Below are 14501 nucleotides of genomic sequence, written 5' to 3'. Positions count from 1 at the left end.
TTCTTTAAAACAATGCACAGTAATCTATATATGAAAGCAGATTAGTAGCTGGTTAGAGCTGTGAGTGAAAGTCCTGCAACTGGCACAAGAAAACTTCCGAGGTGACAGAAATGTTCTATATCTTGACTGTGGTGACGGTTACTTGAATATATGCACCTGTCAAAACTCAATAAACTGTATGCTTTACATTGGTGCTCTTTGTTCTTAATTATAACTCATAAAGTTAAAGCTCACTCATACAATGAGATACCATTAAATCCACTGAAATACTAAAATTAAAAAGATTCTCAAAAAAAAGATTCTCAATGCTATGAGTCAGTAATGATGCAGAATAACTTCAACTTTCATACACTTTGTTGAAAATGTAAACGGGTACAACCACTTTGGAAAATAACTTGGCACAATCTAGTGAAGTCAAAGAAATGTATTCCTTATGACTCAGCAATTCCACTCATATGCATACATATCCCTATATAAACTCCTGCATATGTGCACTAGAATACAGCTATAAGAATGTTTATAGTTTCACTATTAAAAGTAGCCAAAAATCAGAAATGACCTTAATATCCATTAACAGTGGTCTGAATAAACTGCAGTATATTCATGCAACTGAATACTGTTCAGCAATGAAAATAAATTACAGTTCTACAAAGCAATGTAGATGAATCTTTTAAAAATAATACGTAGTAAAAGCAGCTAAACACAAAAGATATACAATGTTATGATTCCATTTTCTATAAAGTTCTAAGTCAGGTCCATTTAAACTCTACTTTTAGAAGTAAAGACAGTGATTATCTGTGAGGAGAAGAAAAGAGGGGTAAAAATACTGGAATATCCAGTTAAGAAAAATCCTAAATTAATGACTAGGAATTGAAAAATCCCCTTATAAACACATACGAAGTTTCTGAATATATGCCTTTTTAGGATAAGGGTTTTATTGCTTTCTTTGGATTCTTTATGATATAATGACCTCAAACTGATTAAAAATCCACAGATTTAAATAAAAATCAAAAGTCTTTTGAATACTCATTTGACAGAATTTAAGAAAAACAATTTTGTAACTTGAAACTACTACCATAGCAATGGTACCACTTTTATTTTTGGCTTTTCTAGGGTTATATATAATTTACAGTACTTAGTGCAAACCATGGAGATATTATAAAGTATAACAAATGAAAGGAAAAAAAGTTTGATTTGACAAATAAGACACAAACCATATCAAGCTGTATATCAGAAGTGTTTCATACAACCAAAGTAACTCTTAAGAGACACTATATGTATTTAAAGTCAGTTACAGTAAGCAAACTCCCACATACCATCCCCTGAGGAGGAACCAATAAGCCAAATAGTACTATATTGCCCTCTACTGGACTCCACTAGTAAAGATAAACCTAAAAGAATTACTAGGACTTTAAAACGGGTTTTTTGTTGTTGTTTTGTTTTGTTTTTTTGAAGGACTTAATGGAATGCTCTTTTCCCATAATTGCAAATTTATGCATTTTACTATTAGCATAAATCTGGTAATTTATTCTATGGTAATTTTCGTGTGGCAATAACTTAATATGGTATAGAAGTTTAGAGGAATCAATCATGAATATAAGGTAACAAAAAATAACTACTATAAAAATATTTTTCTTAAAACTGTATAGGATCTTGGAATCGAAAAGGCTGCATAAAGTCTCTAGTTTAACCAACTATATGATGCACATCTTCTCTCTATATCTGCCAAGTAGTTGCCCAACTTGGACTTAAACACTCTGGTGATAGAAAACTCACCATCCCTGAAAACAGTTTATTCTATTATAGATAATTCCTTATAGCTGAAAACTGTTTCCATTCTGATCCTATCTCTGCAGCAGAAAACCCCTCAAATATTTAAATAGAACAAATTAATTCCACTAAATCATATAGTCTCTAAATTAAATAACCCAAGTTCCTTCCGGTATCTCCTGTGACCAGGTTTCAGATGTCCACCATTCTGAATACACTGCTCTGAATGCATATTCATTTTTTTATTTGCTGCTATAACAAATTACTGTACATTTAGTGGGTTAAAACAACACAAATTTATTATCTTAAAGTTAGGTCAGAAGTCCAACATGGGTTTCACTGGCTTAAAATCAAAATGTCAAAAGGACTGTTCCTTTCTGGAGGATGGAGGCTAAGAGGACCCATTTCCTTACCTTCGTTAGCTTCTAGAGGCCCCCCCCCACACACACACACACATTCCTTGACTCATGGCTCCCTTCCACTGTCTTCAAGGTGAGCACCATTGTATCTCTCTGACCATTCTTCCACAATCACGTCTTCCTCTGCCTGTGACCCCAGCCAGGAAGGGTACTTTTAAGAACTCATGTGATTAGCTTGAGCCCACCCAGATAATTCAGGATAATCTCTCCATCTCAGGGTCCTTAATCTTAATTACATCCACAAAATCCCTTTTTAGTTTTCACATAAAGTAACATTCACAAATTCTGGGGGCTATCGCTAAATGTCTTCCCAATTGTCCTTGTTCCTCCTAAAATAGAATGTTCCATCTGAATATGGCTCTCCAGGACTGGCCAGCTCTGAATAAAATAGGATTGTCACCTTCAACTTTCCAGATACTTACTTCTAAAATCTGAACTAAAATCCAAAGATATTATCTACATGACACCTCTAATTCTTATCAGACGATTAACTAAAACCCCTAAGCCTTGCCTATAGACAGAGTTTTTAAGCCACTCCTGCCTATCCCTAACTTGGCAGTTTTCTAAACCCCAGTATAAGAATTTATGTTTATTTCTGTTAAATTCCATTTTGCTAGATTTTCCCTATTCTTGATATCTTCCTAGATTTCAGTTCTAACACTATTTGCTATACACTCAACTCTTGTCATGCACACCTGTAGTGAATGTTTCCATTATATCATGGATAGAAATCATGAAAAGGACAAGGTATGAAAAATGTCATGTAGCACTGCAGAAATCTGCCTCAGGTTCCATGATTCTTAAATTTCAATGTGTACATGAACTGTTGAGGGGTTTCTATATGTTCCATCTCCAGAGATTCTGACTTAGGAGGTATGAGACAAGGCCCAGCAATCAAAAACTTATCCCAAGGTAGATTTCATGTAGTTGATCTGCAGAGCACATTTGGAGAAACACTGTCTAGTTCCATACCAATCATTAATCAGCTCCTTCAGTATGGCCAGTCAGGCACAATCCACCCAGCTGTCTTCACACCCTGCTCACGTTACTGCCACTCTCAGGAAATTACCATGAGAAAGAAATCTAGTCTAGTGAATTCCAATCACGCAGGTGCTACTGCATTTCCTGCTCTGCCAGTCCTGCTACCTGTAAAAAGAAATGTTGCAGACATAGTTTGTTCTTAGCAAACCTCTTCAGTGTGTTGACAATCCAGTTTGCTTTATTCTCCACGCCTACAATCTATTCTTTAGTTCCTGATCCAGAATCTTGCCAGGATTTTAGGGTCAAGCTCACCAGTTGGTACTTAACAGAACCAACTTTTCTTCACCTTTGGAAAACTAATAATTTGGAAAATCTGTTATCTTTTAAAAGCTATCAAGGATCATGGACAGCAGCAAGTTCTCTCTTCTGAATCTATCTTGGAATGTAATTCATCTGGGCCAGAATACCTGAACCCATTTAGAGCAGCTTCACAGTGTGGAGCTTTCATTCTTCCCTACCAATGATCATTCTACCCTTTTCAGATGAAGATGATTTTTCTTGAAAGTTCTGCTTTCTCTACATCATCCATCAGCAATATGTCATCAGTTCCAAATAGCAGATCAATTCCCTCTATCATCTCTTTCTTGCTCTAAACATAACTTCAAGTACCCCAAGTCTTCCTTAGAAATTCTTGCAAGTCCCTACTCATTGGAAATTTTATTTTCTAGTTGCTATTCTTACAGATCTATACCTCCTTCTTACATTTGCATTAATTTGACTTTATCTTTCCTTTTTTTAAAAAACTGATTTCAATGTTAGAATTGGATAATATACATAAAGACATAGAGGTTTGTTAGGCTACCTTACTACTTTTGAAGTTCTCCAAAATAAGAAGTCAAATAAATATATCTGAATATATAAATACAAATTAAACACAAGTGTTTATGTAAATAGAGAGGGGAGGGGGAAAGGGAGAAAGAGAGGGAGGGATCTCCCATTTCTTCTTCATTTTTATCCCTAAACATTCTTTTATTGGTTGGAATAATTTGGTTTTAAAGTCTCATTTGCACTTTCTCTGCACCTCCCACACATTTTCATTTATCTTCCAGCCCAGATTCCTCTGCCATTTTTCTTCAACTGCCTTTCCTTTGGACTGCTTGAAATCCATCTATCAAAAGTCTAGGATATATTCCAAATATGTCTGTTTCTCTCTTCCTATCAGGAATACAAATCTTAAAAGGTGGTTCATTTTTCGTTTAGGACTACATTAGTTCTGCCATCAGTCTTCAGGACCGTGGTTTTCAAAGTGTGATCATTGAGCCAACACCACCAACATCACCAACGAACTTGTTAGAAACACAAATTCTTGGGTCCCACTGACCTACTCTATCAGAGTGCCTGTAGACGGGGTCTGAGAAACTCTTCAATATAAGTCCTAGGTATATTACAGTTTGACAACCACTACTCTAGGAGAGGAAACGGTTCCAATTCAAAAGCTGTCAGACAATGTGCTTTTAACCAAATGTGATTTCTATCAAGTGCCTAAATACTGGGAGTCCCTCATGCTACTGTATACATTAACATTTGTGACTGTTTCATGTCTACAACTAATCACCTTTTCCCTTGGCCAAGGGACACAGAGCACACTTCCACTTTTATAACTATCCCATTTCTCTCATTTTATTTATATTTTCAAAAGATTTTATTTTTAGTGAGAGGGGAAGGGAGGGAGAAAGAGAGGGAGAGAAATAGCAATCAGCCACCTCTCTTGGTTGCCTCTTGTGCGGACCCTCACTGGGGACCAAACCTGCAACCCAGGCATGTGCCCTGACCAGGAATTGAACCAGCGACTTTTTGCTTTACTGGATGATGCCCAGCCAATTGAGCCATACCAGTCAGGGCTCTCTCTTGTTTTAAATACTACTCTAGATAGTGTCTAGCATCATTCCACTTACAGAATCTCATTGCAGGTATAATTTCTTGTCATATCACACTATTCTATTTCTCCCTTTGATGTATCTGAGTCTATAATGAAGATGTCCTTCTGTTGTTACATCCAAATGGTAAGCACAAATCCAGAAAGTCACCAAGATAGTCACGAGATATTTATTTCCCTCCTTTATCATCTCAACTGTATTTTGTCATTCAAAATTGTATGTTGTTATGAAGGTATTAAAGCTTCTGAGTATTATGTCCAGCTAGTTTCCATATCCTTGTCTTTTGTGAATCCCTGGATACCGCCTCCATTTATCCTGCTTACTATGTCTTACTTTATGTCTAACATAGTTTCATCAGTTCATCTACTTGTTTTTCTCCTTTGTAGTAGTATTCAGTCTAAAACTGTCCTAACCAGATCAGCTGGTTCCCAGGAAAACACACACAGGAGATGTGCTCCATCCCTCCCTCCATAGTCTGCCAAATTCAGCAAAAGATGATGATGATTACACTAACTGCAAGCTTTTCTTTCTAAGATTTTAAATGAGTGCTTTTATGATGATGATAAATAAAAACCAAAGCTGTGGCCAGAAAGGGACAGGTAGGGCCAGAAATGTAGCAATTAATACAAATTTAATAGCTTGGTTTTTAAAAATTCTTTACTTGAGGTTATCCTTTTCATTGATTCTTTTGTAAGCAAGAGTATAACAAAAACTACTGTGTTATTAAAAAATGATTTGCTTTCAAATCAATATATCTTTGATCAAAATTTTCTTCTACAGAAGTGGGAAAAAATGGACTCAATTGTGTATTCCACTCTGAATTATGAGATAACTAGCACAAATCAATTTCATGTATATTAAAATATATATTCTACACATAGACAAATAAGTTCTAAGTTTTACAAGATCTAAATTGAAAACCATATTGTACAAGTAACATGTCACTAATGAAGTTACAAAATTTATATTCAAAATGCAAGAATAGTCTGAAGATGTGTACTTTCTTTATATTGGGATGTGTAATAAATAAGTTATATCTAGTCTGGCCCATAACATATCCCAACACCAAAGAAGTAATAAAAGACAACAGTAAAAGCAACAAAACATAACAATAAAAGAAAATCACAGAGTGAAACATAAGTACAATTTGCACAAGAAATCTGGGTTGTGAAAATAATATGCTGTATATAAAACTGCATACTTTCTAAATAAGTATTCTTTTTAAGAAATGAATGGATAAAAATGTACTACTTATTAACAAAAAGGAAAACAATGAGTTACTTAACATACTAACCTGTATTAATTCCCCATAGGAATAGTCACATATTTCTGCTCAATAGTTTAGTGGTTAAAATCAGTTAAAAAAATAAGTAGAGTTTAAGCAGAGTAATTCTATTTTTTAAAATGGAATCTTCTATTTCTGATATGAAATATAAATACTCCATAAGTATTCAATAAGTATTAAATCAACATCGTTAAAATCATCACATAAGTGATAAATATGGACAACACAAATTTTAATATAAAAGATATAAGCCTTGAGTAGTTTTGTGCTAAGATATATAACCATACTTGGGAAATATACAATTGACAGTTGAACAAAGGAGGGGTAAAAAGGGTGCCCCCTCCTCCCACAGTCAAAAATTGGTTGGTAACTTTTGACTCCCCCAAAACATTAATAGCCTGCTGTTTACCAGATGCCTTACCAATAATATAAAGTTAACGCATACTTTGTATGTTATATGTATATTATATACTGTATCCTTATAATGAAGCTAAAGAAAAGATGTTATTAAGAAAATCTTAAAGAAGAGAAAATACATTTACAGTGTTTATTGAAAATAAATTGTATATAAGTGGACCTGCACAGTTCAAACCTTCATTGTTCAAGGGTCAACTGTACTTATTCCTATTTTTGTTATTCAAATACTGCAACTTTTTGTGAGTCACTTAGCTTTTGGAAATCTGTTTCTCTCTATGAACTTTGGACCCTGATGATGACCTATCAGTGAGAAATGCTCTGATGATTGACTAGAAAATGACTTTGTGTTTATAAACCTCAGTATATCATCCCCTTTACTCTTCCATTTGCTTAGTTATCTAGTCATCAATAGAGGTGCTACTTAAAATCATCTACTCTTTTTCACTTCTCAGCTCTTATCTACCATTCAACAAGTTTTAAGTCAATTTTCAGCCTTTTAGGGGCTAACAAACATGCTCACCCAAAGAAAACTATGGGTATAAGACACAATGTTCTGGTGATGCTTCGGGATTCTTAATGAAAAGACACCTTATACATATAAATAAGTAGATACATTTAGAACTTATTGTTATAATTTGGGATTACAAAGGCCATTCTCCTTATACCTCATGTAACAGTATTAACACAAATAGGTTTGTTTTCATGTCAGTTTTGACACACAGGAATGTTACAGTAGTGACTTTTTTACTAACAAAGGGAAAGTTATTGTAAAATAAACATAAGATTATTTACCTTTATACCATTGACTGAAAGAAGTGCTATTGTTTTATATTTTACTCCAGAAAGTAAGATTGACCATAAATAAAATATCTCTATCCCAGAACCATTATAAAATGTATACCTCACCCATCTCCCACCCTCAAACCTCTGGATTCCTGGTTCACAGAAAAGATCTCTGACCACACAGAGCTAACCCTCAATGAATGTATTCTACTGAATGAGGACCTTTTAAGAAGATGGCAGTCCTGTGATGAACATACTAATGTGAACCAATAATTCCTTTATTCATCCATTCACTCAATATCATCAAGCAGCTATAATGTAATGCTTTCAATCACTCAGTAAGTAAACAAAATGTAAAAAATATAATATGGTAAGGAATATTGCTACATTTGTATTTTTTTAGAAACTTCTAGCAGGCATTTCACATATAGCTTTATGCATGTAAATGACCTTACCTCTCTTACGGATAGCTGTGGTGGGAAGGAAACTGAAAATACTAAATTGGTGAATTCAAATCCAGAGGCCTCAACCTTTTGGCACACCTAAAAAATTATCACAAAAAAATTATTTTTTACACATAAAAAAAATGTATTATATAAGTTACTAGGAATTGCTAAAAAATTTTATAATAATCTTTATAACAAATTTTTCATTCAGGAGATGACACTGCAAGACCTCCCAACTTTCCCCTTTGAGTAGGGAACTCTCATAAACACCCTGAAATCAAATATTTGCTAACCATGACCCTGAACACTGACATCACCAAAAGAGTCAGCACTCACCTGCAGAACAATCTACCGAATGTCAAAATAGTTTTCTATTAAGTTACCGCACAATTTAGAAAACATTTTAAACAAAGTAAAGCCAAATATGGCATTCTTGACAGCTGGGAAAAAAGGCAATGCCACATTCAAACATGTACCTCCCACAAGGCTGTAATTTTTGTCTTTTCTAGATATTAATAGGTATGACTAAGAAAGAGCTTTCCTGTAACTTCCTACTTCTGCTAAATAGCAAAAGGAAAGCTGCTATTTTTTTTTTCATTTGAATAGCACTCATGACTGAAATAGATGAATGGATATATATTTCATTAATTTTCAGATATCATGTTGATAAAAAGATAATTTGAGATAAAAAAGGTTTTCATTATTAAAGATAAATTAAGAAAATGTTTTAATAATCCATTGGTGTAAAACAAGTTGAAATGAATGGCATTGTTCCTGTAGATACAAAAATTCTAGGTATTGAAACTGAAAACCTCTATATGATTGCACATATAATAACAAAAGACAGATTATTTACCTTTTTAATGAACTCTTTTTCACAGAATTCTTGGAGAATTCCTAAGCATACGTTGCACACATTTAAATTTGAGTTCTTGGAAGTAATGCTTCCCTCTTCAATACCGGAGACCCTTCCCTCTCCGTTTTGACTCAGATTATCAATCCCATCTTCTAATTCATGTAGTCGCATTTTCTTGGGAGGTGGGTTTGGAACTTCGAAATTTAATTCACCTTTCTCAGTTTCCAGAAATTTCTGTAGTTCATTGAGCAACTCCTGGAAAGTTAATTTAAAAAAAAAAAGTAATAACCCTAAGGGTAAGATGAAGCCCAAAAATAGGAGTATTATATGACAAATTTACCTAATGTTGATTTACATTAATTCTAGAGCAGTGAATTAATTTTATTAGCCAGCATTGGCTTTCTGGAGAATTTAAGAGAATTACCTAACTTCTATAACAGATGTGTGAATATTTTTTCAAAGGGGTTTCATATATCAGTGAAGCTAAAGTCCTAAATCTGAGGCGGAAAGGCTCCATTAAGAAATATTAAGAAATTTATTAATTTGGCTTGTAGTTCTGATGTGGGGTCATTCACTTGCTAATTTCAGTTAAAGAAAATCCTTCAATTCTAATTATTAACAAATAGACATACAAACTGATTTTCCATTATTGCTAGGTGATTTCATAATCTCACAATCACTAAAACCTCATGTACAATATTTATTTAATGTGAAATCTGAAAAATGAGACAGAGATTAGAAGTCTATTCACTAAAAATAATTTCAAGACAATTTACTAAAAAAGGTAAACAGATACTGGCAATGCTGAAATTTGGCACCATAATTACAAACCACTTATACGCATTAGTTGAAAGAAGTCCTCCACTATTGTACATTCTGGTTTGCCTAATTTTTGTCACCCTTTGTCCTAGAATATTAAAAGTAGCATTCCTTTTGAACCCATTCTCATGTTTCAGACATTCTACTTATCTAAATACTCAGAGAATTTTCCTCTGTTTTGTCTAAATTAAACAGGTTTTATTATTCAGTTGTTGAATAGGTATTCCTTTAAATTCACTGAGATTACAATTTACTGACTGTAAAGGGAAAAGTCTTTCACTCAAACAAATTTAATTCATTTTATTAAGGCATTAGCTCTTCTATTTTATCTTTAACAGAGAAATATTCATATATACACACACAGGTATATTATGATCCACATAAATGTTTATTACCTAAGATGTATAATGTCAGTATAACATAGTACATATATATGTATGTGTACATATATATAGTTATATGAATAGAACAGGTCAAAATTTAAGTACATTTTCCAAAAAAAGTCTTCAAATATTTTCATATTTACACAAGATTATACAAACAAAAGTTGGTAATGCTGTCTCTTATATAATACATATTTTAAAACTTACAACATATGCATAGAATAATAGATTCTAATGTGTCTTTAAAAATGTGTAAGAGAAGTTCCACAAAACCAGTTTTATTACTCTATAGTCAAAGTGTGTATAAATAAATATACACATATACTAATCATCATAGCATATGTACCATTTCCAGTTTTCAAAGTGTTTTCACATACTTTATTAGATATTGTCCCTTAAAATCCTGGGAGGTGGATGTTATCATCATTCCCATTTACAGAGGAGAAAACTGAAGATGGAAAGTGGTGGAACTGGGATTCAAATCCATGTCTTCCAGCTCCAAATTCTAGGCTTTGGATTCAGACAGACAGTTCATATCCTAGCTTGCTCACTTAAAAGCTGTGTAACTTTGGGCAGGTTGCTTAACCTCTCTGTGCCTCAGTTTCTTCATCTGAAAATAGAGACAATCATAGTATGTACTTACCTAATAGGTTATTATGAGGATTATATGAGAGCTTGACATATAATAATGCTATATGAATATTAGATATAATTATTATCTCAAAATAATAGAAACAACTAATACATAGGAAAAATGACAACTATTGCTAACTCCTGGGCAATTTTTTAAAATTATAAGAAACTGAGTGTGCGTGCATGTGTGTGTATGTGTTTTGACTGTTTACATAGCTATATATTTACATATATATAATTACTATCTGCCTCTGAAAAGAACATCACTATTAGAATCAAATATACTTCACGAAATGTTATATATTTTATGAAAAAGTATTCTATTAAATGTCAAAGCTCTCTGTATATTATAATAAATGTCAAAGACCCCTGTAGATTACTTTTGTTGTTATTTATAGCAGTAAATAATAATTTAATAGCATTTATTTCTAGAGGGTTGCAAATATCTATTTGTAAATGAAATAATATAGAAAACAGAAAAAGGAAAAATGCAAACAAATCCACAATGCTTCCACTTAATAGGTTTAAGGACTATCACATCCTCCTGTTACAACTTACTAATATCTGGTGAGCAACATCACTTTGTGATATTTTGTCTAGATACTCTTTAGAAAAGGTCTATACAAGCATTAAATGTACCAGGGAACTGCTCCACTAAGATTCCACTATATTAAGTGTCAAATGTAATTGCTTAAGAAGAAACTTACATTTTTACAGTAATGCAAATTCTAAAATTAGCAGTCAGTAATTATTTTATTATAGTTTTTTTAAATTAATGAAGAGCTATGAATAGACTTTCCCTCAAATGTACAGGTATTCATTTAAAAATAAAGAAATGTTCTTAACTTTTAAAAAATGAAAATACCTTGTAGGACAGTTTGTAAGGTGCATGAAAATCCACACCACAGAATCTGAAGATACATCTTGGACATGTACCAGTATTGAACAACAGCTGGGCCACATGCTTGTTTTTCTCAGTCAGTGGAAACATATTGAATAATTATAACTAGAAAAAAATAAAAAGTAAAACTAATGAGCATCTTTTGTGTTTTACTTTCACAGAAAAATGTATCATCACCTTTAAGGATAAAAAGTAGCTTTTATTTGAAAAACACGATTTTGTACTCTCCAATAATGTCCCTTTCATTATATGTATATTGAAACATAAGCATGAAGAAATTTATTAGATGAATCAGATACATTTCTAATTGTCAAGGGGTTAGTTTAGCAGTCTGGATTATGATGAAGTACACCAATATAACTAAATCAATCAAAAGAAATAAAAATCATAAAGAACAGTTGTCTCTGAAGGGTACTGAAAACAAGAGTACAGAGTAAAATTTTGCTTTTATTTTGTACCATTGACTATTGTTTGAGAACACAGAGTAGTAGATTCAATAAACTTTCCCTATTTGGTATTAAAAATTAGTTCACTAGAAAAATGTCAGATAAGTTAGTTTATATAATACTTGACTAACCTTAATGATAGTTTAGCAGTCAAGTATTTAAGGCAAAGTGATGATCCAAAAACATCAATTTTACTTTATGATATAACTAAATGACAATTAGCAAAATAAGAAAAATCTGCTTTCATGCACAAGTAAAACCTCCAACAAAAACACATTAAATGCAAAATATTTCAGAGTAATTAATTACTGTCTGAAACAATTTGCTACCTTTTGTAATTTGAATAAATTCACTTAGAAACAAATACTAGAGAACAGTGGAAATCCAATATAATTCTCTTGTTGCCAAGAAGGGGAGTTACTAAATTACCTAATCATTCTGTTTGGCAAAAGTAGATAGTCTTCTGATTAATGAATCAGTCCACATTAAAATGAGGAACTAGCAATGTCGTTGTATAGCAGTTTTGGTATGGTATAATTGTGGTCACATTGATAAAAGACAGTGGCACCTTTTAATTTTCGCAGCTTCATAATTCAAATGAACATGAGTAAAATTTGTAGGAGGGTGAAGCTCTTACCAATTGCTTACTATGAAGATGCCATTCTTAGAGTAAGTTTGTGTTTTTCAGCCCTTTAAATGCACTACTTGTAAGTTTCTAAATGTTTGTGGCCACATATCGAGAGTAGAGCCTTGATACAAAATAATGACCCCTCCTTTCCATTAGTTAAGATCAAGGATTTCATTTAATTCAGGATTAACCTTCAACTCAAAAAACAAACAAAAAAACAAAAACCCTTCTTCCCCAATAAAGTGAGGAGTAAGTACTTAAAAAGGGCAATTTGTATGGAAGATTTCCCTGGGGACTTAAGTTAAATAGTTTCAATAAAACGTTTACTTTCTTTCTTTTGGCAAAAGACAATGTTTATTTCTCCAATAGTTTCCCTAGAAATAAAGGTATCATGCAAGGTCAATTAAATGATACATTATAATTTCTTGGCTCTGAGAAGTCCCCAGATACGTTGAGAATTAGGAAACCTCCTTCTTGAGTAATTTGAAGGGGCCTTAAACAAAAATCAAACAAAACACTCTTAAGTGTGTTACCACTTGAATGGTTTTACAAACTTCTCGAATCATTTTCACTTAGCAACAGTTTAGAGACTTAAATACGTTAACATTAAAAGAAGGAAATAACGTTATGCCTTAAATTTGGTTGTCTCATCTTAATGTACAGAGCTGAAATGACAGGATTTTCTAGGACAGCAGAAATCGGTCGTTCCATATGAGGTTTGTTACCTTTGAAAGCAAGCCATGAAAAATGTATCCCATACAGCAAGGTTTTCGTTGTTGGTTACCTTTAAGATTTTTGCTTTTCGTTTACGTGTTTAGTTTACGGAAAGAACTGGAACAAGTCATTGCAACAGAACCTCCTCCCCCGCGTCAGAATCCCTAAGGGGACAGAGTCCCTTCTCCACAAACCAAGCATAACCGTCTCTCGTTGACTGGAGGAGAGGTTGAACTTTCTTTTCACCTCTCGGAATGTTACAGAAATCATTCACTGCAAGTAGGGAAGGAGCAGGGCATGTGAAAAAGCACCGTAACGACCAGGCTGTCTCACATCCCGTGATCTTTTAAAAACTCATTCTATACTGAAGGGTGTCATTTGTCTCGTGGCGGTGGGGGTGGGGTGTGAATTTCTAAAGAAGGAAGCACCCCACAACTGCATTTTGCAACCAATTACACTCAGCTTTGAAATCTCCCTTACATCCAAGATGTGATCTCGAGTCTCCTTTTTGGCCAAGCAAGACCTTCCCCCACCTCCCCTTCGATCAAGCCCAAGAAACTTCCCACTCACCCCTCCTTGCTAACAAAGCCGCCCCAGCAGGCAGGAAACGATCCCCTCCATCTAGACATCTCCGGCACCCAGTTGGCACACCCTCACCTCAGACCTCCCAGCCTCACCTTCTCCCTTTGAAGCTGGAGCCTGAGATTTAACCCCTTCTGGCCCTCAGAGGGAGCGGGGAAGACGAAAGACTACGCACCTCTTGCGTCTAGCAATTTTGTTCCCCAAGGAAACAAGAGCTTTAGAACGAAAGTACCAGCCCCCTCTCGGGAAGGCTGAATGAACTCTCCCCTACTTGTTGGTAGAAAAATCAGAAATATTGCCGCAACTGCTGCCACACCCTGCCTCTTTCTTGGGTGTAGGAGTAAGTGGGACAGAAAACCCGGCAGGAGGGGGTCTAGTCCCAGAGATACTACCGTGGGACACCGACACGTAAGACATTGTAGCTGCTACCAGAAATATCGATGAGACCTTACCTTAACCAGGAGGTTTAGACAAGAAATTCTTCCCACGACAAAAAAAAAA

The 14501-nt window shown here is 34.0% G+C and overlaps 1 protein-coding gene across 5 annotated transcripts in view; it reads right to left on the bottom strand.

The window, feature by feature from the left end:
* PUS10 (pseudouridine synthase 10) overlaps positions 1–14333 on the bottom strand; it is a 59113-nt gene extending 44780 nt beyond the window's left edge. For 2 of the 5 annotated variants that reach the window (XM_054575412.1, XM_054575408.1), the window contains exons 1-4: positions 14096–14333; positions 11595–11735; positions 8895–9149; positions 8048–8134 (exon numbers count right to left, since the gene is read on the bottom strand). In XM_054575412.1, coding sequence (XP_054431387.1) covers positions 8048–8134; positions 8895–9149; positions 11595–11720 — 468 coding nt within the window. In that variant the 5' untranslated portion in view covers positions 11721–11735; positions 14096–14333. The other 3 variants (XM_054575409.1, XM_054575411.1, XM_054575410.1) reach the window with 3 other exon arrangements.
* Between the last annotated feature and the right edge of the window lie 168 nt (positions 14334–14501).

This window comes from Pteronotus mesoamericanus, unplaced genomic scaffold, assembly GCF_021234165.1.
Source record: "Pteronotus mesoamericanus isolate MK-2021 breed Mesoamerican mustached bat unplaced genomic scaffold, CSHL_Meso_final contig_291, whole genome shotgun sequence".
Lineage (NCBI taxonomy): Eukaryota > Metazoa > Chordata > Mammalia > Chiroptera > Mormoopidae > Pteronotus > Pteronotus mesoamericanus.
Note: the sequence above shows the minus strand (reverse complement) of the source record. Positions and strands in the feature narration are given on the sequence as shown.